Source organism: Haliotis rufescens, unplaced genomic scaffold (assembly GCF_023055435.1).
Source record: "Haliotis rufescens isolate VD_foot unplaced genomic scaffold, xgHalRufe1.0.p SCAF_7, whole genome shotgun sequence".
In the NCBI taxonomy this organism is placed as follows: domain Eukaryota; kingdom Metazoa; phylum Mollusca; class Gastropoda; order Lepetellida; family Haliotidae; genus Haliotis; species Haliotis rufescens.
Window position 1 is genome coordinate 3,968,896 of NW_025964361.1, and position 26,693 is coordinate 3,995,588.

General features: G+C 37.7%; 4 protein-coding genes across 4 annotated transcripts; 1 reads left to right on the plus strand and 3 right to left on the minus strand.

Moving 5' to 3' along the window:
• Window positions 1–7,852: 7,852 nt before the first annotated feature.
• On the minus strand, window positions 7,853–9,345 carry LOC124118422 (keratin-associated protein 19-2-like). Its single transcript, XM_046480529.2, has 2 exons — window positions 9,318–9,345; window positions 7,853–8,529 (listed from the first exon to the last, which is right to left on the minus strand). Exons 1-2 carry the CDS (start codon window positions 9,321–9,323, stop codon window positions 7,942–7,944), a joined length of 594 nt encoding a protein of 197 aa, XP_046336485.2. The 5' UTR covers window positions 9,324–9,345; the 3' UTR covers window positions 7,853–7,941.
• A 5,245-nt stretch (window positions 9,346–14,590) lies between these two features.
• LOC124118426 (keratin-associated protein 19-2-like) lies at window positions 14,591–15,728 on the minus strand. The gene is made up of 2 exons (XM_046480536.2): window positions 15,723–15,728; window positions 14,591–15,097 (listed from the first exon to the last, which is right to left on the minus strand). Exons 1-2 carry the CDS (start codon window positions 15,726–15,728, stop codon window positions 14,591–14,593), a joined length of 513 nt encoding a protein of 170 aa, XP_046336492.2.
• A 4,461-nt stretch (window positions 15,729–20,189) lies between these two features.
• LOC125376061 (glycine-rich cell wall structural protein 2-like) lies at window positions 20,190–21,855 on the minus strand. The gene is made up of 2 exons (XM_048387427.1): window positions 21,818–21,855; window positions 20,190–20,928 (listed from the first exon to the last, which is right to left on the minus strand). Exons 1-2 carry the CDS (start codon window positions 21,821–21,823, stop codon window positions 20,218–20,220), a joined length of 717 nt encoding a protein of 238 aa, XP_048243384.1. The 5' UTR covers window positions 21,824–21,855; the 3' UTR covers window positions 20,190–20,217.
• Window positions 21,856–24,529: 2,674 nt separating this feature from the next.
• LOC124118427 (putative glycine-rich cell wall structural protein 1) lies at window positions 24,530–26,566 on the plus strand. Its single transcript, XM_046480537.2, has 2 exons — window positions 24,530–24,535; window positions 25,705–26,566. The coding sequence occupies exons 1-2, from the start codon at window positions 24,530–24,532 to the stop codon at window positions 26,434–26,436; spliced, it is 738 nt and encodes a 245-aa protein (XP_046336493.2). The 3' UTR covers window positions 26,437–26,566.
• Window positions 26,567–26,693: the final 127 nt, after the last annotated feature.

Consider the following 26,693-nt stretch of genomic DNA (forward strand, 5'->3'; position numbering starts at 1 on the left):
TCAAGTATCATGACACAAAATTTAACTCATTTTAACTTAATTCAACTATTTTATAGCGATATTGAAATATTTCGCCCATGGGCGAGAAAAAGGTTTGGCCCATGGGCGAGAATATGTTCCTTTACTTAAAACTCATGATTTTGTTTCGCAAATACATTTAATGTATTCATTCAAGTATCATGACACAAAATTTAACTCATTTTAACTTAATTCAACTATTTTATAGCGATATTGAAATATTTCGCCCATGGGCGAGAAAAAGGTTTGGCCCATGGGCGAGAACATGTTCCTTTACTTAAAACTCATGATTTTGTTTCGCAAATACATTAAATGTATTTATTGAAGTATCATGACACAAAATTTAACTCATTTTAACTTAATTCAACTATTTTATAGCGATATTGAAATATTTCGCCCATGGGCGAGAAAAAGGTTTGGCCCATGGGTAGGCCCATGGGCGAGAATATGTTCCTTTACTTAAAACTCATGTTTTTGTTTCGCAAATACATTTAATGAATTCATTCAAGTACCATGACACCAAATTTAACTCATTTTAACTTAATTCAACGATTTTATAGCGATATTGAAATATTTCGCCCATGGGCGAGAACAGGTTTGGCCCATGGGCGAGAACATGTTCCTTTACTCAAAACTCATGTTTTTGTTTCGCAAATACATTAAATGTATTTATTCAAGTATCATGACACAATATTTAACTAATTTTTACTTAATTCAACTATTTTACGGCGTTATTAAAATATTTCGCCCATGTTTTCGTCAGTCCCTTTCAAGCATCAACTAACTGTTTGCAAAGTATATTGTATCATGTGAAATATACTTTATATTATATCATTACATTACTATTTAAAAAGGGCATTTGGTTGGATGTTTTCTTTTAGTTCTACAAATTTCACCTGTTTTACATATTGTAGCAATCTTTAATGAACCCGGCCTTACCTCTCAAAACGTTTTGACAGTTTATCATACGAATTCATGTGCGTGTACTCCAATTCATTGGAGTTATTTTCCACAACATTAAATTTTAGTTAGTTTCTATTTCATTTCCCGTTTTATGTCCCGTTGATACATCACACTGGGCAATTACGTGACACTAGGTATGCAATATACAGGTACGCGTGCGCGTATTTTGATTAACTATTCGTCTTTTATTGCATAACGTTTGGCTGAATATCTTACATTCTAACGAAATCTCGAAATAATTATTTAATTACATGCGGTTTCGAACTGACCAGTGGGGATTATGTTTCAATGCGATTGAGGAAAACGTAAGTGAATATTGTGACACTAAAGCAACTTTTAACTGCATTGTCACTTTTGGTATGAAAATGGTAATAGTTAAGAAAAACGTAACAGCCTTCTTATGATAATTCTCATATTCTCATTAGTACGTTGTGTCTAATTACAGTGTCGGCCTTATTTACAGGTGATTCTACAATACTTGTTGTCGGTCAATTACAATCTGCCACACCACGCGTGAATAAACAGTTATGCAGGTGTTGCTGTGGGCAAATACCTAGCCTGAAAATGTTTATTTTTTTTAGGATACATGTTTTACAAATGTTCGTTGATATGTGGATATATTAAGCACAAAGACAAAAAAATGTTTATGAAAGATGAATTAGTGCCTTGATATATTCATCGAGATGTGTATCATCGTTTAATGGGGTCATTCAATAAACGTATGTTTGGAGGAGATATCAAAGGAGCCGCCCAATATACACAGTGTCGTCCGGTGAACTACCACCCCACCCTGTCCATTAGAGTTATGTAATCGGTACACAAATATATTTGATGCGGTGTCAGTGCGGAAGGAGTTTGAATTACGTCCGCCACTTGCCACAGAAATCCTCAAAGTATAGAAACAATAAACAAGGTCAATCCGTACTAATTACCTAGTGACGCACGTAACAACGACTGTCAATAGGGAAAATGGTGAAAACAAATTGAAATAGATTTTAATAAAACATTATTGTACTAAATAACTCGCAAAAGCGGTGCCTAAAATTGTTTGACCGTGTTATGTGTGTTGTAAACTGACGAATAGCAAGTAATTGTCATGCTGTACGCATGGTTCCATATACAAATTCAGTTATACAACCGGTATGAAACTGAGAACTGAGATACCAAGTACAACCTGCATTCACACACGGAAGCAATATACTTGTGTGTATGCCCTCGTCTCTACAAAATGTATCACTAAAGTATTTGCATTATAACAAATATAGTAATGATAAAACTTGGTAATTTGGTAGGTCGCCTACAGATATGATTATCAGGTTTTTTTACACCTTTGATTGATACGGATTACGTACCTGTAGTCTAGTCACTGTCTCTAATGTATCTGCTTGTTAGAAATTTCAAATGTCTTGTTGTAGCACTGTTCCTAAAATACGGCAGTTTCTTTTATCGGGTATAAATAGTTGATTCGTCTTGTCACGCAGTCATTTTTACTTGATCGAAGGATTTCCACAAAAAATTACGGCAGAGAGTTTTGTATTTTATTATATTTTTAGAAGATTTTAGAAGATGCTTACATCACTGTATCTCAGAACGTAAAACGGATAACATTCAAACATGTAATTAGTACACAGTTAATTGTTACATATAATTTCCTGCATATTCCTTTTTGAACAAAAAGCCTACGTGTATACTGATATCGGTGTCCACTGTTAAAAGGGTATTAGTGCAGACAACCATGGTAAATGGAGAGACAATAATAAGGTGATTAATTATAGTTTTTTGCAGAATATGCGGTATAAGTGTAGTCATTGATACATATACACATTACACATATACAGATGAAATACACGATATGATGCAGTGCAAGAACAAATTAAGATACGGTTTCTATTAAAAATAATTATACGATATTGGATTTAATTAGCATGTTTAAATTTTCAGGCCAACACGGCTGAGATACAGCATCGGCATACTCAACTGGAGTTGTTTTCTGCCGGTCGTAAGTTCATTGTTTGACTGAGCACACTCGTGTCGGGGTTGCGATATTTTCTTCTCTTTGTTGGCAGCCTGCCACCGGTCTGAATTTTGAGAAAGGTCTCAGCATGGGACTGTTAATTACTTCTTAATGATGTCTACAAGCTTACAAACTTGTAGATGTTGGGTGTGGTTAGGACCAAACTTTTTCAGCTCAGATTGTTAGTGGTCCTGGAACCCATAGTGTCAAACAGGTTCTGCACAAAACGTCCATCAGATTCTACTGTTCAGCAACATTGTCACTGAATTTCAGAACTCTGGCATGATATAATAATCAAGGATTTCGAAGGTGAACGAGGGGAAAGGCAGACGCACGTGGATTTACCCTCAGGTTATTATTGTCTGGAGTTCATATTTTGGGGCATTTCATATACTAATTGAACAGAGTTCACCTGCACATGTCCACTTTAGTGATACAGACTGTAACCAAAAATGCAATGAGCCGTAGCTCTTAATCCCTTATAACAACGGTAACAACAACCAGGGTGAGGACACAGTAAGGTTAAACCGTGTCCAACAGACAAACTGAGGTGGCTATCTCACATCAAGTCAGCTCTGTTTTTAAGCGCATAGTTATGTTTTTACATATTGAAATAAAAGGAATTTAAAAAATTATATTTAACAAACCTACACATTACCAAATACAAAACTTTATAACCCTTTCTAGACTTCGTTCCAATTAACCTGGATCATTCAACTCGCTCGCGAAGGTCGTATGCGACTTTAAAGTGAATACGTCTACAGTGTACAAGTAACTTTTAACTGTATCATATATACTCACGACAAGCAATTATTTTCGTTCCTAATTCGAATGAGCACATTCTGAGGCTAAATCTGCAAAAGGACAGATAAAATATTTCTTTGTACAATGCAAACGATACAAACGTAGCGGCTGATAATAGAGACAATGATTTAATAATCTGCAATATATCAAGTGTTCTCGTTCAATCTATTGTACATATTGAAGTGATTGTAAAGTTTCAAGGAGTACTAAAATGTTGTGGTATTATGAATGTATTTAGAATATGAATAGCGAAAAACAGTCACCATATCGGATGTACATGTATAACTTGTCTTCCAACACCACGCTTGTGCCGAGGCCCATGGTCATAAAACTAATCGGTCCCATAAAAGGAGCAAATAGTTTCGCAGATACTTCTTGCTATGGTTCACTCACAATTGTCAGACGACCTAATCATCAGTCAGACCAGTCAAGTGTGACCAGCGTACCTGCCTGGTTTTGGCTCCTAATTACTGAACTGCCCAATACTTTCATACTGTGGGCAAAGTAAGCGGCCTCGTTGAGTGATACAGACTAACCAGATTATGATTGTGTTTGTAAGTTGCGTTTAATCTGTGTCGGGTTGCAGTTGTTTTATTAGTCAAGACTAGGGGTATTTTTTCAATGAAACCTTTTAGCCGTTGAGTTTGTTTTGCATTCATTTCATTAAATACATTGTTAGGTAGAATAATAACACGTTATAAGGATTAAACATCTCCCTAATCTGAGTATAATCTCACATGTACTCTAAGTACCGTACTATATTACTTTGCGGAGACACTGAGTATAATTTTTTAGTTGGCATTGTATGCTGTCTGAGGACGTTATACAAATCCCTGCATTCAATAGACCCGTGAAGATCTTCAACAAACCATTCTTGGCGTAAAAGGGCGACAGCGCTTGTCGTAAGAAGCGACTACCGGGATCGGGTGGTCAGGCTCGCTGACTTGGTTGATGCATGTCATCGTATCCCAATTGCGTGGATCGATGCACATGATGTCAATCACTGGATTGTCTGGTCCAGACTCGATTATTTACAGACCGCCGTCATACAGCTGAAATATTGCTAAGTGTGGCGTTATACAACTAACAAACAAACAAAACACAAAAAGAGAAAGTGTATGAGTACTAAAACTTGCAATAGATATGCGTACCCTACGTACACACATGAGTCCCATTCGACAGTCTACAACACACGAATAACTGTCAAACAAGTTTGGGTACCCCTTCTGTTCAGGCAAGTTATTTAGTTCGATTAATTTTGTATTAAAATCCTTTTCAATTTGTTTTCATCCTTTGTCCCTATTCCATGCATGTTTATGTTGCTACGTCTTATTGCTCATGTTTCCAAGTATTGTAAAACACTTTAATGTTTCTCCTTCTTAATCTAACGTTATAACATTTCCGGTCATTGCCATCATCTAATACACAAGAGATGATACCAAGACATATTTTATTCGGTTTTATGGTCTATGCGGTCTTACAATTGATTTTATTAGTCTTTAAATCTTATGTCTAGTAAATATTTTCACAAACAGGGCTGTTAACTGATATAAGGAATGTGACATCCAGTTGAGGACTGAATAAGACGTACGTTAGTCTGGTAACGACATTTCTACAATAATTTTTTGAATAAACCGTAAATACGCCAGTTGTGACAGGGATGATGGTATGGTAGATGTAGCAGACATATTGACAGCCGTTGTTACGAGAGTCACTAGGTTATTAGTACGGCATTGGCCTTGTTGATTGGTACTATACTTTCTGTGGCCACTGGCGGACGTAATTCAAACTCCTTCCACACTGACATCGCACCAAATATATTTGTGTACCGATTACATAACTCTTACTGACAGGGTAGGGTGGTAGTTCACGCGAAACGGACGACACTGTGTATATTGAGCGGCTCCTTTGATATCGCCTCACAACATACTTTTAATGAATGACCAATTAAACGATGATACACATCAGGATCGCGGAGAAAATACAAGCTTCGTTCGCGTTGAATATATATATCAAGGCACAAGTTCATCTTTCATAAACTTTTTGTGTCTTTTGTGTCAAATATATTTGTGTACCGATTACATAACTCTAATGGACAGGGTGGGGTGGTAGTTCACCGGACGACACTGTGTATATTGGGCGGCTCCTTTGATATCTCCTCCAAACATACGTTTATTGAATGACCCCATTAAACGATGATACACATCTCGATGAATATATCAAGGCACTAATTCATCTTTCATAAACATTTTTTTGTCTTTGTGCTTAATATATCCACATATCAACGAACATTTGTAAAACATGTATCCTAAAAAAAATAAACATTTTCAGGCTAGGTATTTGCCCACAGCAACACCTGCATAACTGTTTATTCACGCGTGGTGTGGCAGATTGTAATTGACCGACAACAAGTATTGTAGAATCACCTGTAAATAAGGCCGACACTGTAATTAGACACAACGTACTAATGAGAATATGAGAATTATCATAAGAAGGCTGTTACGTTTTTCTTAACTATTACCATTTTCATACCAAAAGTGACAATGCAGTTAAAAGTTGCTTTAGTGTCACAATATTCACTCACGTTTTCCTCAATCGCATTGAAACATAATTCCCACTGGTCAGTTCGACACTGCTTGTAATTAAATAATTATTTCGAGATTTCGTTAGAATGTAAGATATTCAGCCAAACGTTATGCAATAAAAGACGAATAGTTTTTTTCATTAAAATACGCGCACGCGTACCTGTATATTGCATACCTAGTGTCACGTAATTGCCCAGTGTGATGTATCAACGGGACATAAAAAACGGGAAATGAAATAGAAACTAACTAAAATTTAATGTTGTGGAAAATAACTCCAATGAATTGGAGTACACGCACATGAATTCGTATGATAAACTGTAAAAACGTTTTGAGAGGTAAGGCCGGGTTCATTAAAGATCGCTACAAAAACATGAGTTTTGAGTAAAGGAACATGTTCTCGCCCATGGGCCTGCCCATGGGCCAAACCTTTTCTCGCCCATGGGCGAAATATTTCAATATCGCTATAAAATCGTTGAATTAAGTTAAAATGAGTTAAATTTGGTGTCATGATACTTGAATGAATACATTAAATGTATTTGCGAAACAAAAACATGAGTTTTAAGTAAAGGAACATATTCTCGCCCATGGGCCAAACCTTTTTCTCGCCCATGGGCGAAATATTTCAATATCGCTATAAAATCGTTGAATTAAGTTAAAATGAGTTAAATTTGGTGTCATGATACTTGAATGAATACATTAAATGTATTTGCGAAACAAAAACATGAGTTTTAAGTAAAGGAACATATTCTCGCCCATGGGCCTGCCCATGGGCCTACCCATTGGCCAAACCTTTTTCTCGCCCATGGGCGAAATATTTCAATATCGCTATAAAATCGTTGAATTAAGTTAAAATGAGTTAAATTTTGTGTCATGATACTTCAATAAATACATTAAATGTATTTGCGAAACAAAATCATGAGTTTTAAGTAAAGGAACATATTCTCGCCCATGGGCCTGCCCATGGGCCTACCCATGGGCCAGACTTCGCCCATGGGCAGGCCCATGGGCGACATAGTCTAAATATTGAGTTTTTAAACAATTTTTTTTTCATTTTTTCTTCCTTGGTATGTTCCCATGAAAACGGCATGTTTAATTTTGTAAATACCTTTAACCGAGACTGGGCAAAGAGCGTAGAGTTTCGGGACTTTTGGGTTTCCAGAATTAAAATGGGACGTGTTATGTTAATATCACAACACCATGACTGGTTTATGCAAGAATTAAGTTTGTATAACACTATCGACTTTATCTCCGAATGTTGTGTTATTATTCTGTTCAAAGCATTATTTGACTGGGATATCACGACACAATCATAAAGTCTCTTGAATATCAGTCTGACGTTTCTCCGAATCGAAATTCGAGTAAAATGTAATTAACGAGTATGTCCAGAGCCACACATGCACTTCTTTCAAAAGAATAAAATAACCATGGAATGCAGCTGTCAAAATGAACACAATACATGGATATGTTAGGTACATTTTATTCATTTGTTGATGTAAAGAACAAATCAATACACTATAAAAAACACATTCATACATAAGGCATGACAAGCATACGTCTCTAGTGGTAGTAATAGGGACTGGCTTTGCCGACGAACGACCCAGCAACTCCATGACCAACAAAGGGTCCACCATGTCCATAAACACCGTGTCCGGCAACTCCGTGTCCGACGAAAGGTCCATGTCCAGCAATGGCGCCAATGTGTCCGTACAAACCCTGTCCAGCAACGAAGGATCCATGTCCAACGAAAGGTCCGTGTCCTGCAAGACCAGATCCATGTCCAACAACGAATTTGCCAACGCCTTTACCGTAGCCATTGTTGTTGTAGTTGTAGGGGCTATAGTCGATTCCATAAGCCTTTCCAGCACCAATGCTACCAACGCCTTTACCGGAGCCGTAGCCGTTGTAACCATAGTTGTTGTTGTATGGGTTGTAGCCATAGCCTGTACCAGCAACGCCAACGTTGCCAACGCCTTTACCGTAATCGTAGCCGTTATAGCCATAGTTATTGTATGGGTTGTAGCCATAGCCTTTACCAGCAATCTGTCCATTGTTGAAACCTACACCGAAAGTACCAGCTCCTTTGTAAATGTGAGACTCCTGGGCCAGGGCAGAGCCGACCAGCACGGACAACACAGCGAAGACGACCTAGAAACAAAGAATCAGTTGAATCTGAAATAACTCGGTCATGAAAATACAGCATATTCTTAAAAGTGTTCACATGATGTTTGAAATGAAATAACATTTCACCGATGTCCGAAACAAACATGGTCGATGGGTAGATAACTTAAAATAAAATTGCCTTGAATGCAGTTCTTGTGGTTGTATTTGATTTTTAAAAATCGAACCTGGGCAAATTAATAAATAATTCCCAAAACATAACAATTTAAGAACGCCTAGGTTAGCAATAATTCGAGTCTTTGTGAGAATCGTGCAATAAAATACAAAGTATAAATAAGAATTCTCATAATTTCGTATCAAGATGTGATCAAAGAGGTATCGGCCACCAACTTCATGACTATTTTCTCATTGGTATATCTATGAGCTTTTCCAAGTTAATGTCCATTCATAAATCATATAAAGATAAAACACAACATTGTACAGTCTTTTCAGGTATTTAGTTACCTCCGTCAATCGCATTTGCATTATCCGAAGTCTTAAATGACAAGTCGTTCTTGGGAAAACTAAAAGCATATCTGTTCATAACAAGTGTCAATGTTTGATATGACATTGGAATGAGAAATAAAGTAAATAAAGATCGACTTAACGAGATTTCAGCGCAGAACTAAAAGTTGGTACATTTGTGACTGTACAATGCATCAGTCTCATACTTTCCCCAACACTAAAAAACGGTCAGTTACAGGATTAACCAAATTCCCCCCAAATGCTTCAAGTTTCAAAATGTGATGAAAACAACTGCATGTCGTTCATATTACCTTCATGATGAACAGACTTGACTAGAAGATACACCAGTGCTTAGATGACAGATACCACCACTATGAGGTCGCCTCCATATATACGTACCCTTAGCATGGTCACGTGGTCGCTGCCCACAAGATTATCCCGTTATACGTGCACCACGTGACCCTATCATTTAACGACCGTATGAACAGTTACGTAAATTAAAATTAATTTGATCAATCGGAAATGTCAAGTCAATAAATTGATGAATGAAAGCAAAATGATGATTTCATGACTGAAATAAGAGTAATGGAATAAACTTCTCGGATTATAGCATTGTCATTTGGCCATTACCAACTTTAAAGTCAGTCACAGGAAGTGAACAAGAAGCCGAGTATCTACAAACTTTAAGGATAGAACACATTCCACGCAACTGCAACCCGTTGACTATGAGCGGTGTTATCAATGTTTGCTTGTTTGTTTGTTCAAGGTACATTGACTTATGTGATGCAAGTTAAGGACTATTTGTGTCAAATTGCAATCGTATACAAAACAGTTTTCATTTCTCAGTGTTTGTTCAATTAAACGTAAATACATTTGGTCTTCTGATATAACATGCGATATCAACGAAAATAGATCTGTCACATGACATGAAACAGCAAATCAAAATGAAAAAGACGGATTTAAAAAACAACCCATACACGTCTGTGCCATTTTAAAATGAAAATGTGAATGCAGTGGTGTAAACAGTGATTTTGTGAAATTATATTTAATTTTCCCTGAGAGAAACTGTAACTATAAATCTATGTTTGTTTGTTTGTTTTATTCTATTTTCGGTTTAGCTACGAAGTCATTAATTGCTACTGTCAATGTTTTACGTTTTTAAAAAATGTTTCTTGTCAATAGGGGACTGACATAAATAATGAATACAATAAAGCGATTCACATCCCTACTGAGATTATGGACACAGGAAATGAGGCGGATGCAATCATTACGAAATATAGTATTCACCGTCATATATACTTAAATCTATCCCCACCGGAGGCTAATGAGGCGTAGCGGCGGGCTTAACTGTTGCACCCGAATCGCAGCGTTTTGAATTCTAAATAAATGAAATAAATATTCTAAATAAACTAAATTAATAATTACATATAAATATTATTATTTAAATTATTCTTTTAACTATATTAAAATAATTTTCGTGTACGAAAACGAAACCCATGCATCCCAACACTCACACAACTTATGGCTGCTGCACAGTTGCATGTGTATTCAAAGGAAATAACATTTCGAGTTTGTATCTTTACCCTGCACAATAGGCCAGTACAGTCTTGAACAGAATGTGTTTACTGTTTATGTGCCGAATTAACAATATCACGACGGGGGACAGGATTTATCTGGCGATTTTGAAAACATTTTTTCTTGCCTTTGTGGTAGTCAAAGTATACTTTCCAAATAGGTTGTATTTTACATTTCTTCGTGCAGTATATTTTATGATAAGATTTGCAAATGGTATATGGATGCTACACACATCTACACGGAATTTAAGAAAACTGTCAGTTGAATGATCAGATATTCTGTAAAATGGAACCTTATATTTCTCTCACGTTTACTTTATCGGTTCAAAACCGGTCATAGATTACACCTTAGTATTGTATTAAGTGTATTTATTTATATTGTAGATAGTGAAGGAAGCAATCAGTACATTTAGCAATCACAATTGACCCGGGCCTTGTGATCCATTTCAGGTTGTGTTGCCTTTGAGCTTGTAATTATGCATTTGAACCTACCAGAGTACTAGTTTAACTGTCTCAAGCCTACTTTAAATTCAGTGCCGTAATTTACAGTCTAATAGCCTTTACCTTTCTCCTGTTGAGTTCATTGACCTATGTTATACGAGTAAGATTCCATGAATGGCAGGGCAGTACATAATTAAATGCAACAGATGGAGATGCATGTGTATGGAGTCTTGCTGGGTTTTGACATTACCGAGGCCTTGTTGGGCAATGGAAACATTTAAATGCTTCTTCAGTTCCCTCCGTTACTAGGATATCGGAAAATATAATTACAATGAACTGTTAGGCCTCATTTTGTGGTGACCACATTAAATAAAATCGTGATTTTATATTGTCAGTGTATGCTCGTGAATCATTTATATTCAGGGAGTAATTATATTAAGGCCTATGATTACTCTCTATAAAACTGATGCTTAACCATAAATATTACTTTAACGCCATGTGACTCGTAGATACGCTTTGTTCAAGTATTCACTTTGATGTTATTGTGTTAATGTGTGATAACGCTCCACGCCCCAACCGCGCCCTCACTTCATCCCAACAGACAAGTCAAATCACCTTCGACATCCATATGTATGATATTTGATTACGTTCTTTACGTAATTAATTATACGTTTAACCCAGCCAATTAATACAGCTGTTTTTTAACACTTCATCGCAATCATTGTTCACGAAATTTGTACATCTTGAGACGGTTTTTTTCTCGAATAATACGTGCTAATATGTAAAGCAATTAAACAGTGTAGATAAAAAAAATCACGTGGATGTAAAATTAAAATTGTATATTGTAATGTTCTTTCCGAAACTGTCCATATGGTGTGAATTTTATTTATTTTAATATACAGTGAATGAATATAGTTTTTAGCAATATCCTAACAATATTACGACGGGGGCAGAAGAGAAGGGATTGACGCATTGTACCTATTTGTGGAACCGGCTCTTCGGCGTGACAAGCATAATTCACTTGGCTATCTTCCATCCAGCTGTTTGGGAAACAATGGCACTTTTTTCCTGTTTTTCGTTGTATTCTTGTTTTATTTCTAATCTTTCTAAGATGTTTCAGAACCTGTAAATTGGAAACAAAACAATTTCCATATTCACACGAAATCTCTGCTAAAAGCAGTCTTTTCTACTGTTCCGACTAATTCATGAGCAGATGCTTATGAATCACATTAAGTCAATGATGATATACGTATAGAAGGATACGGAGAAATACGTCTCCATGCACGTCATGCCTACATGTTGGAAGATTTGTTTTGATGCCTTCTTCGTCAATCATTATAAATAACACACCATTGACGCTTCTATTACTATATATAAAAGTCATTGGTAAAAATGTGCTAAATTGTTTTTAATATCAAAGTTATTTGGACCTCGTGACGAGTGGGTGTCTATATTTGACATGGAATAAAATTAGGAAACCAATGGCAACTTAATGACGTTGATGAAGATGACGAGATGTCACTGTATATTTAAACGATTGAAGGTGACTACTCAGGAGATACACCTACTGTGTTTTCAATGTAGAGCTAGGTTACCTGAAGATTTAAGCGCGCTATATTGAATTTGAAACCGAACACGTAGCGTGACGTTTCAAATGTTAGGTTTAACGAGGTACAGGTAACCTAACTCTACATTGAAAACAGATTAGGTGTATCTCCATTCTACCATGACTTAATTAAACGCGAACTCTTTGGTGATAGCAAATACACTGAGTAAAACAGCGTGGGTTTAGCCGAGCGCTTTGAGTGGGTTGTCGATAAAATTTTACGGAATCACCGACAAGCACTTTAAACAAAATATGGCGCACTATATGTCCAGCAGTTTGTTAACACAGTGATGTTTCACTCGAACTTATGAAAGTCACTGAAAGCATGTGACACGGCAACTTCGTAAGCTAACATGAGGTGGGAATCCCTAAAGAATACTAAGCAAGTCTTGCAAAGGTCTCGTTCTATAACACGCGTCACTATTATGACGTCACATCGCCCATTGTGACGCAAATGATATCACGTCACAGTCGTATATAGAAAAGCGCCAAATAGCAAGGTTTCTGTTGTCGATACTTGAAATACATTAGTTTCTCTTTGGAGATTTCAATAGTGCTTCCTGCACGATACGTATTGACCTACATCTTTTGAATATTGTAGTAACCGCAAATTTACATTTTGTAGCCTATAATTGCACATATAATTATTTAAATATGCCTACCGACAATGACTGTGAAAGATGTTATTGCACTATTCTAAAAATATTGGCCTCCGCGGTGATGCGGCAGTCATGAGGGTGGGGTGGGGGAGGGGGCGTTATTGTGATTTGAAACCTCTGACTGACCAATCATACTCGAATATTGCCCAAATTCATGATAATATAATAACTAATAAGTTGGAATGGTTGTATGGTGTATCTCATTATATCATCCCCTAAATGGGTGTATTTACTCATTTCCGTGAAAACCCTTAGAAACATTGTTTCAAATTTAAAGAGTATTACATTTTGATTGTGTAAAAGAAACATTGTTTCGTGTTTTAGAACAAAGCATACACTACATAAAAATACCATTACCCGTGTTTAACTGAACCTGCCCTATTAAACCTCAATCACTACCGATGTACTCGCTCCTAGCATTGAACAGTGAGGCAGCTGTGAGTGGATGAGTGCGTGAGTATGTGTTTACGAAACCTTTAGCAATATTCATACAACATCACGAAAGGGAACCCTAAAAAAGAGATTAATACATTGTAACCTAAAGGGAATCATACGTCTTTCCTTCTGCCTGAGAGTAAACGCATTAACCGCTAGGCTACTTCAGCGCCCCTAGACTTGGATTAAAATTTTTTGTATATGGTGTGCACATGTTTGCATACATATGACTGGTTTGTGTTTATATGACACTATCAACTTTTATACTGCATGTAGGGCTGTTTCGTGCTTATAGTCTGTGCATGCTATTATTTGACTGGGAGATCAAGATACACTCATCAACTCTATTCAGTAACAGTTTGGCTATCCAAATTAAAACATCTGTCCGATACGATTTTCAGATGACGACTGTTGCATTTTTCTCAAAGGAATCATTTCTCCGAAACTCTGTCATCTTATGACAGAAGCTTAAAAAATAGTTTTTGGATATGATATATTTTTAGCATTATCAAATCAATGTATTACTGTATTTACTAGAAATTGGATATAAGTATGTGTACATGTAGATTAATGAATAGATATGTGTTGTGATAAATGACAAAATATCTATTAGGATTATTAGTAGAAAATACATGACTCTTTATATGAATATATTTAAAAAGAAATTTCAATAAATAAACACGTGAGTTCAACATTGTTTTGGTTACCTTCAATCTGAACGTCTACAGAATCAGTACACCGTGGAATACACCGGTCAAAATAATCAAAATAAATGGGTATGTTAAATTCATTTTATTCATTTCATTATGTAAAGAACAAATCAATACAGTATAAAACAATCAAACATAAGGCATGACAAGCATAAGTCTCTAGTGGTAGTAATAGAGACTTGCTTTGCCGACGAATGACCCAGCAACTCCATGACCAACAAAGGGTCCACCGTGTCCATCAACACCGTATCCGACAACGAAAGGTCCATGTCCAGAAATGGTGCCAACATGTTCGTAAAGGCCCTGTCCAGTAACGAAAGGTCCGTGTCCAGCAACGAAAGGTCCGTGTCCTGCAAGACCAGCTCCATGTCCAACAGCAAATTTGCCAACGCCTTTACCGTAGCCGTAGCCGTTGTAACCATAGTTATTGTTGTATGGGTTGTAGCCATTGCCTGTGCCAGCAACACCAACGTTGCCAACGCCTTTACCGTAACCGTATCCGTTATAGCCATAGTTGTTATATGGTTTGTAGCCATAGCCTCCACTAGCAATACGTCCATTGTTGAAACCTACGCCGTATGTACCAACTCCGGCGAGCCCTTTACCATAGAGAGGCACCTGGGCCAGGACAGAGCAGACCAGCGCGGATAACACAGTAATGACGACCTGAAAACAGAACACTATTTGAATAACACGGTCATGAACATACAGAATATTCTTAACTCTTTGTCATTTGAAATTTGAAATAAAAATACGGGGATAACTATTTCACCGATGTCCGAATGAATTCATGATAGATTGACAATATTGCCTTGGATGTAATTCTTATGGTTTTATTTGATTAAAGCATTCGAACGTGGGCATATATCATCATTCAGAAAACATAAACATCAACTTTGTGAGAATCAAACAATAAAATATACATAATAAATAGGAATTCTATTAATTTCATATCGGGAAGCGTTCAAAAAGTTATAGGCCACGCACTTAGTTTTGAGTATGCTCCTCGTCACTATTTTCTCATTGTTAAGGCCATGTGCCGTTTGAAGTTAATGTCCACCCATACATCACAGATAAAGCTCAACCTTTCTTTTTCATTTTACATAATAGGTAATTTCATCAACCACAGTCGATTTGCAATATCCATAGTTGTATGTTGCAAGACGTTCTAAGGACGATTGAAAATACATCTGTTCATGAAAAGGATGCCAAGGTTAGACGTGACATTTCAATGAGAAATAAAGTAAATATTTCACCACCAGAAGCTGGCATGGCTGTGTAGGTAGCTTACCGTCATGATGAACAGACTTGAGAAGACGATACACAAGTGATTAGGTGATTGACGCTACCACTATGGTGTTGCCTGCATATATACTTACTTTCAACGGGGTCACGTGGTTGTTACCTACACAGCTAGACCGCTATTGGTGTACCACGTGACCCTATCATTTAACGGCTGTATGAAGAGTTGCGTAAATAACCATAAAATTGATCAATCGAAATTGACAAAACAATTAATTGAATGTAAGCAACACGAGGATACAGAAATAATAAAATAAGAATATGGAACAATGTTCTTGTTTTACCTTGATAAGATATTGATCTGGTTGTAAAAAAGTTTAATGTATCAATATTATAAATAGATATGTATTTGAGTTATTATCAGCATAACCTATCACCATGTATTTATTTCATAAAACATTGTCACTTGACCATCACCAACTTCGGTAGTTAACAATTTTCGTAGAGTATCTACAAATGATAAAACATTTGCAAGCACAATTTTATCAATTTTTCAAATATTTTAAGACATTTGTTGTTATTTTTTAAACCGAATTTGATGTACGATTGTGGTAACTTTGTTGACTGTTGGAGAAGAACTTAACAACTACAAGAATTTCAGTAAACGACACACAACATATCTTAGCAAGAAGGAAGTGTCACAAATGAATCAATAACATATCAAAATATGAATGCATTGGTGTTATCGGTAATGTTAATTGAATTGAGCCTAATATTATTTTCCCCATTAGGAGAATGGGACCTAACTGACTGGTTTGTTTGTTCATGGTACATTGATTTATGCAATGCAAGTAAAAGAATATTTTGTCTAATTGCAAACTTAGACGATTTTTTTTCTGATTTTATTGGACGTTTTCACAAAGTCAGTGTTTGTTTATACGTCTGTAGATGTAAGATGCGTTTTCAGCCAACCTAGGTCTGTCACATGACATTGAAGTTTAATCGAAATGGAAATAACACATTTTAAAAAATCCCGTACACACAAGAATGAATGCAGTGGTGCTAAAAGTGATGTTGTGAATTTACATTTAATTTTCCACGAGATAAACTGTAACAGTACTGTCTTTGTTTGTTCAAATAGAAACGAAACTTTATAGAAGTTGTGAAGTACAGTATTCAGCCCTTGCTGAGATGATGTTAAACCTTTGAAAAAATACATATATTTTACTTAAAACAAATACAGACGTATCTTAAATGCCTTCATTAACGCTGATATAAATTACGTGGATTAGGATCATATAAAAAGTAATTTATATTAATTACCTTGATCACAAACTGAAAAATACGTGAGTATTTTACGGCTACATCGATATGTTTAGATACAACTATTTGTGAACCTAAATTGTTTATTTTGTGTTTTTTAAACGCGTATGTTAAAGCATGTTGAATATAACAAAGATAAATTCAAAGCTCCAGTGATGATTACAACTGATTTTCACGCAACACCTTGTTTATGATTAACTTAACTCAGGTTCACCTATTAACTCATTAATCGCCACTGACGCTGGTTTACGCATTCATGCATGCTTCTTGTCAATAGAATGATGGCTACCATAAATAATGAATACAATGAAGCGACCCTGACCCCTGCAGAGATTAGGGATACAGGGGATGAGGTGGATGCAATCATTATGGCAATCGTATTCACCGACGTACATAAAGAGTTAAATTTATCCCCACAGGTGGCTAATGAGGCGTAGCGGCGTGCTTAAATGTTGCACCCGAATCGCAACAATTTAGATTAAACTAATACATTAAATATAAATATTATTATTTCAAATATACTATGTGATAATCATTTTTATGAACTAAATTAAATTCTGAGGTGTTTTTGTCATTTCGCTACTTTTATTATGTTGACGATCTTAAGGTTAATATGCCATTTGTTGACTAGTTGGGTGTCAAGCTTCTTGTATATAAAGAAGGAAGTGAGAGATCACCAGTTTCATCGATACCCTCATCATCAATCGCAGTGTTACGTGACGTTATATGGACATCCAGAATGAGCGTTTTGATTAACAGCCAGCTGTGTAAATCCGAACTCTAGCTAGCTATAAGTAATCTAGGTAAACCAGTGATTGGTATTGTGAGAAACGTTGAGCTACGATGATAACAGTGTCATCGAGCCTGAACACCTGATGAAATATTAAAAAAGTCGAAAATAAATCATTAAAATAGTTTTCGTACTTTAACCATCGATTTTACAAGATACACGTGCGAATTCTCGTTATATATCTTTAAACAAAGTTCTACTGCTTATGGTTTTAACTTTTAAAGAAAACGGCGAAACATTAACTACAGGGGACAATATGACGAAACATTTAGTGTTCCAAACATTTAAATAATATAACTCCTCAAAAGGACTATAGCAACATACTAATAAGAGGATTTATCAAAAACGTATCACTCACACAACGCATTGCTAATGATTCATTACAATTCTGGGGATAGAGAAGCGAGGTACTCCACGCTCGTCACGCCAAAGACCCGAGTTCGATTCCCAAGATGGCTACATGAAACCCATTTCTTGTGTCCCCCGCAGTGATATTGCTGGAATATTGCTAATGGCATCAGACACGGAGGTGGTGTTGCAGGACAGGGAACAATTATGGGACAAGGAGTTGCTCGCTTTGATCTATAACGTCGCTCGACCTTATAATTTTTACTACAGGACCATAGAGAATCAGGAAAGGTATAACCGTTCAAAATACACGCCCAATTCGGTGTTCAGAGTTGCGTCCCTTAGGCTTGCCAGGAAGCTATGATCATAGGTTTGTATAATATTTTCGCCATTATTATGTTTCTTGTTTTGTCTAGGTTTTTACCAAAGGTACACACGTCTAAAACCTGCATCACTTCGGACTTTCAAGTCTTGTTAAAACCGAAATTATGTTCAAAGTGGCATTTAGCCAAACTCACTCACCCAAAATACATGTCAAGTTTGCTTAATATATTATAGTTTAAAGTATTGAAGTTGGGATTAAGATGAACTGTAGAACATCATTTTATTCCAGCTGAATGGCTCATGAACGTGCATGTATCTGAAAGCTGACCGTCTACAGTACATTCACTGATCAAAACATCCTTGTTGTCATCTTTGTAGATATTTACGAAATACGAGCAAGTAATGTACATTAATATTGGGGCAAGTATGACAACTGGTTTGACAGAATCCATTTTCAAAGCAGTACTTCCTTATATAGTGTTATAGAATTTAGCATTATTGTAATGTTTGTAGTGAAATACTCAGATGTCGGTTTATACAGAGTAAAATATACTGAGTGAGTGAGTATGATTTTACGCCGCTTTTAGCAAATAGTCCAGCAAAATCACGGCGGGGGACACCCTAAAATGGGCTTCATACATTGTACCAATGTGGGGAATCGAACCCGGGTCTTCGGCGTGACGAGCGAACGCTTTAACCACTAGGCTACCCAAGGGCCCCAGTAAAATATACATGATAATGAATATGTCTTGGCCATTGTGTGTTGTTGCTATGCTTCCAACAGACACATAAAATGTTGTTAATAACATTTTAAAGGAACGACACCTTACATAGCAGTTACGAAAACATACACACACCGATCAACGCATACATACACATAGGAATGTACATTAACGAACGCACACATACACACAATAAACATCAACTTATACGTACGTTTTTGCAGATTTCATGTTGACCTCCAGAATACTTTTTATAACTTAGATTTACTCAGTGTTTGCATTATTTTCGCATACCTTTTCAACTACGCATTTGGGATTTGAGGGTTACTTTTCCAAAAAAGAAAATTTGATGTCACGACATATTGATTTTCTCAATTATTAATAGGATGTCGTCAATTTCAATTTTAACCAACTGTGTTATATCACGCAAATCGTGTTCAGTTGAAAAACAGTTTACTCGCACGTTGAAGATGCTGCTGATTTAATAAAGTGTTTTCTTGTCCATGCGTATTTGGGTAAGGCAAGCGACATAGAATCGAGAGTTGTTTTCTTATGTTTGTGACTCTTTCATAATAATGCTGCTGATGATGATGATAACACTGCTACTATTTACAATAATGATGATGATGATGATGATGATGTCATGGCGTGTCAGCTAAATGTGGGAGGTAAGCCCGAAGTGATGCAGGTCTCGGGCATTTACCACTTCGGTGAAACCCACGAGTTCGGCTATGGTGCTGACAAACCTAGAAACATAATCGGGGCGAACCAGGATTCGAACCAACAATCATAGGTTTCTGGCGTGCCCAAGGGACGCAACTCTGCACAGCAAATTGCAGCGCTGTATAATGCCCCCTGTAATACTGAACAATAACAATAAACTGTTGTTACTTAATATATCATATGGTGTTTATTCGAACTCATAAACAGATGAACACAGTATAAAACACATTCACACACCAGTCTACACATGCATACGACTCTATCTAATGCAAAAAATGTACCGGCATAGCAACACCTTGTGCAATGAAAGCACGTTAATAAACTCCGTGGCCTGCAACTCCATGTCCGACGAAAGGTCCATGTCCAGCAATGAAACCACGATTTCCGTTAATTCCATTCCCCACGAAAGGACCATGTCCAGCAACACCATGTCCACCAAAGGAACCAACATGGCCGACGAAAGGTCCATGTCCTACAAGACCAGATCCATGACCGCTGACGAAGTTACCAGGTGCACCCAATACCTTGCCGTAACCATAGTTGTTGTAGGGGTTGTAGCCGTAACCGTGTCCCTTACCAGCAACGCCGTGTCCAGCAACAAAAGGACCATTTCCTGCAAAGGAACCAACCCCTGAGAAAGTTCCGTGTCCTACCAGGCCAGCTCCATGTCCAGCGACATTGCCAACGCCTTTCCCGTATCCATAGTTGTTGTAAGGGTTGTAACCGTAGCCGTAGCCATGTCCTGTACCAGCATTGCCGTGTCCTGCAACACCGTGACCAACAAGAGAAGGACCATGTCCTGTGAAGGAGCCAACGTGGCCGACGAAAGGTCCGTTTCCGACAAGACCAGCTCCGTGCCCATAACCATAGTTACTGTTGTATGGGTTGTAGCCATAGCCTTTACCAGCAATGCCTCCATTGTTGAAGCCAACACCGAAAGATCCACCTCCAAGGAGTCCTTTACCACGGAGGGGTACCTGGGCCAGGCCAGAGCAGACCAGCACGGACAACACAGCGACGACGCACTAAAATTATACAAAACTAAAGATTAAGAATAATTATGTTTACACTTTATGTGTCACATTCTTAAAACTTCAAGAAATAATTTCATCTTAATCAGCATTCCTTTTCAGTATGAGCTTGTATTAAATAGTTATAAAAATATAAAAAGTTAATGTTCAAACATAATTTTCCAAATAGTTCCTGATGCGATATGTTTACATATTTGGCCAGGAAAGAGCGGATCTAGACCAGCACGGACAACACAGCGACGACGACATTTAAATACATTTTGTTTACTGTAATTGTACGTAAAGAGAAATAAAAAAAGAAAACATTTATATATATCTAGCTTTGTTTTGGGTGTCTTTGTTTGTCTTTATGACTGTTGCAACTCGTGGATTGTTCATTAATAAACAAAATTACTTTTAGTAAACTGGAAGAATATATAAAAAAGAATAATTTCTTCATGAAAATTAAAGATATGAAGAAGTCGTTTTTAATAACCTGAGTTACAGCTTTTCCATTCTATATGATATATTCAACCTGACTACATACCACCATACACATACTACACGAACATACAGCCAAGGCATCATAAACAAACAAACCTAAAACGAACAATCTAGTTAATTAAAAAACCTGTGTTGTGATGTGTATGTGTACCAGATACACATAAAAAACAAGCTTCTGTTATAACGAAGTAAATCGTATAAACGTAAATGTACGTAATAGTCTCTCTCTCTCTTTTTCAAATTTGGGCCGAGAGAAAAATGTACTTCTCAAGAAAAGTATTCAATGGCAGAGAAAAGTTCGACTCGCAGCACACACCCATTCATTTCACAATGTCCATTCACAGTTAATGTCTCTGTGATGTTTACTAGGATGAGGCTAACGTGGACAATGGCTGCTTACCTTCATGACTGGGCGAGTAGGGGCGACAACAGAAGACTGATACCTCTTGCCCTCGTGTACGCCAACATATATACACCTTCAACATTGTCACGTGATTGTTACCCACCAAGCGCGTTATGTCCCATGTAACCAGTATTAAACTTGTGATTGTAATTTTATAGTGTTGGCGTTAACGTGATTTTATCTGGCAATTGTTTTCATAATTGATCTATGAAACATGATTGGTACAAAGGCAACACAACCCGTTCCAAAATCAATTCTCTGCTAGGACAATATATACAATTGTTTCTACAGAGAACGTTTCAACAACATCTTTAAAGAACTGGAAAATATCAAATCCCAGAAAAAGCTTGCTCGAGTGACACGGTGCTTATTTCGAAAAAATAAGATTAATTTTGGTTTAAATAATAACATATTGTGTTTCGTATTTGCTTCCTCATATTTACTGTTATACGGACGTACCACTTTTACACACACCCACACCTGCACCCAATCTCAACCCACAGCTACACCCACACCCACACCCAAACCCACACCCACATCGAATCTCAACCCACACCCACACCCACACCCACATCGAATCTCAACCCACACCCACACCCACACCCACACCCACACCCAATCTCAACACACACATACACCCACATCCAATCTCAACACGCACCCACACCCACACGCACACCCACACCCACACCCACACCCAATCTCAACACACACATACACCCACATCCAATCTCAACACGCACCCACACCCACACCAAAACCAACACCAAATCTAAACCAGCACCCACACCCAAACTCACACCCACACCCACACCCACACCCACACCCACACCCACACCCACACCCACACCCACACGCAATCTCAACCCATACCTACACCCACACCCAATCTCAACCAACACCCACACCCACATCCATTTCAACACACGCACACACACGCACACGCGCACGCACAACCACATACATCTAACCGTGTCAATGGAGTTTCGTTGATGTGACAAATAGTCAATATAAAGTATTACTCATAAATGCAAAAAAAATTCAATGTTTGGAAGATGAACTCCAAACTTTGATACAAATTAAAGTATAAAGATCCGGTATACCCAATAATTTAGAGTGAATGAGTATGGTTTTACGCCGCTCTTAGCAATATTCCAGCAATATCACGGCGGAGTACACCAGAAATGGGGGTCAGATATTGTAACCATGTGGAGAATCGAACCCGGGACTTCAGCGTGACGAGCCGACGCTTTAACCGCGAGGCCATCCCCCAGCCTAATGTCGAAGGGAAAGTAAAATATAATGAAGGTGTTACATTACACCAGAGCGAGTGAATTTGACTTAACGCCGCTTTGAACAGTATTTCAGTGTCACTTTTATGTTGGAGGAAAGCCCGAAGTGATGCAGATCTTAGACGTTTACCACTTTGGTGAAACACACGAACAAGCGCATGGTGCTGATGAACAAAATCAGGCGAACTTGGGACTGGAACCAATGATGTTAGATTTCTGGCACATCAGCACAAAAAGAGGGAAAGTGTTGAATTCAATAGACGAGGATCCATCTTAATGTTTTTAACAAAGTTCATACAGTTTGTCAGATATTAGATTGTAGGCTTTAAGGTTTTATAAAATGAAATACTATTCGGAAGTACCTCTGCTACTTTTAAAACAAATATGGGATGTCACTCGTTTGTTCAAACGTCCATTATTTTACAGGAATAGGGAGCTGGTTGTCAATTACGTACATATGAAATTGAGGGAACAATTTTATTTATTTTCCGTTGTGATCATTAACACATTTCTCGTGCAGCTCGGAAGGGCGACTGAAAAATAACCTGACACATGAATTGTAATTAAAGATGCAGATTCCAATTTCTTTTGCCAAATAATTTCCCTTTTATCACACTGATATATAGTATTACATGAAGGTTCTGCTTTAAAAAGACACCAATCCGAAGAATTGCAGTTTTGTTGTTACTGTGGCCTGTTTTTTTCATTTGATGGTGGATATTTTGCCATCGATCTAATTTTCGCTTAAACACTTGCCCCTTCTATTTTGTTTGAAGTGGTACATGTACATGTCTGTGTATGTTTCTCTACATTCTCTATATCCGTCTAACGGTTTAAATGTACGATTTACCTTGTGAAAAAGGTTTTTATCCAAACAATATGTGCAGTTCAATATTGACTGTTGCAGACGCTTGTCATTCATGTGGGCAGCGGGCGATATACCACCCCCGCCCCCCCCCCCCCCCCCCCCACACACCCCCCCCCCCCCCCCCCACCCCCTTACCCCCTCATAACTTTCAATCTTTAATCAAATTGAAGAGGTGCGTATCATGATCAATTGAAAGACGAAGAGGCTATCGCTCCAGCGATCTAAGACACCGACGAACATTAATATGTGTTTATGTCCTCCCAAGAGGCTAACGAGGCGAAGCGTTGGTATTAACTATAGAATCAAAACCACAATCCTTTCTGAATTCTAAATAAATTAACATATATACGTTCTTACGTTTTCATTGTAATGGTGATGATATCCATTAGAACCATTTGGGGTTATTATCAGCTAAGCAGTCTCCTACGTATGTACTCATGTGACCCTACATGTAACCTGTACATGTATATAAGTAGGCATATCTCAGATGGAAACGTCACTCGCCTTGACGTCACCTCTCCAGTCAGCTTTTGTTCATCAGACAAGATCATGAAGGTAAGGGCGTACAAAGTGTATATTACCCAATTTTGTAATATCCGAAGTTCATTCCTTCCTATATATTCGGTCGGGTAGCCTTGTGGTTAAAGCGTTCGCCCTTCGCGCCGGAGACCTGGGTTCGATTACCGACATGGGTACAATGTGTGAAGCCCATTTCTGGTGTCCCCCGCCGTGATATTGCTGGAATATTGCAAAAAGAGGCGTAAAACCATACTCACTCACTCACTCACTCCTTTCCGTTGGCTCCTTTTGTTGTCTTTCGTGTTTGTTATTATTTCGATTATTGTAGGTGCACCATTGTAGATGCCCTAGTTTAAATGTTTAATTTATTTAACAAATTTACGTTTCGATTCATGATGTATTATGTCGATAATTGTAGATACTTGTGGTGTATGACGTTTATATTTACAATATACGGTACGAGTATCCTCTTACAGCGTTTTGGAGATCTTGCTCCCTTGAAAACCCTCTTAAATTTTCTGAAATATTGTATGTCTGCCAAAAAAAATAATGTTTATTCAAATAATATTGGTTATATTGGATATTATTTGGAAGAGTGGGTGAGAGTATGGTTTTAGCAGTATTCCAGCAATATCACGACAGGGGACACCAGAAATGAACTTCACACATTGTACCCATGTCAGGAATCGAACCCGGGTCTTCGGCGTGACGAGCGAACGCTTTAACCATTTACATATTATATATAAATATTATGAATATTATTTAAATATTATAACGTTAGAATATGAACGTACAATAGAGAAAGAAATGCCGATTATGACGAATTTACGAATGTAAGACATCTAGCTGGGACAATTTTAACAGTTTGAACATAATCTTTTTCATATATACTCACAATAACGAAAGAAATGCCGATATGATGAAAATTTTTATTTTTGAAATTAAAATGTAAACATCCAATAAATACAAAAATGCCGAATAGGGTTTCCCGTCTTTCCTTAATTTTACATGAATGTTAAACATTTTAACAAAATATTAGGAACTATTTGGAAAACGATGTTCAAACATCAACTTTTTATGACTAATATCAGCTCACACTGAAAAAGAACGCTGATTAAGATGAAATTAATTCTTGAAGTTTTAAGAGTGTGACACACATAGTGTTAACATAATTATTCTTAATCTTTAGTTTTGTATAATTTCAGTGTGTCGTCGCTGTGTTGTCCGTGCTGGTCTGCTCTGGCCTGGCCCAGGTACCCCTCCGTGGTAAAGGACTCCTTGGAGGTGGATCTTTCGGTGTTGGCTTCAACAATGGAGGCATTGCTGGTAAAGGCTATGGCTACAACCCATACAACAGTAACTATGGTCATGGGCACGGAGCTGGTCTTGTAGGACACGGACCTTTCGTCGGCCACGTTGGCTCCTTCGCAGGACATGGTCCTTCTATTGTTGGTCACGGTGTTGCAGGACACGGCATTGCTGGTACAGGACATGGCTACGGCTACAGTTACAACCCTTACAACAACTATGGATACGGGAAAGGCGTTGGCAAATTCGGTGTAGCCGGTCCCTTCGTCGCCGGACATGGAGCTGGCCTTGTAGGACACGGAGCTTTCTCAGGGGTTGGTTCCTTTGTAGGAAACGGTCCTTTTGTTGCTGGACCCGGCGTTGCTGGTAAGGGACACGGTTACGGCTACAACCCCTACAACAACTATGGTTACGGCAAGGTATTGGGTGCACCTGGTAACTTCGTCAGCGGTCATGGATCTGGTCTTGTAGGACATGGGCCTTTCGTCGGCCATGCTGGTTCCTTTGGTGGACATGGTGTTGCTGGACATGGTCCTTTCGTGGGGAATGGAATTAACGGAAATCGTGGTTTCATTGCTGGACATGGACCTTTCGTCGGACATGGAGTTGCTGTCCACGGAGTTTATTAACATACCTTTATTGCACAAGGTGTAGTCGGACCCTTCGTCTAAATTACCGTAACCAGAGTCGTATGTTTGTGGTGCCTGATGTATGAATGTTTTTATACTACATTGTATTTGTTCATCTGTTTATGAGACAATAAACACCTTATGATATATGATGTAGCACTGTTTATCTGTCACAGGTAGCTATAACGATACATGATACATGACCACTGACCACGTCACATGTCAAATATCGAGGAAACCTAACATGTTGCCACAAA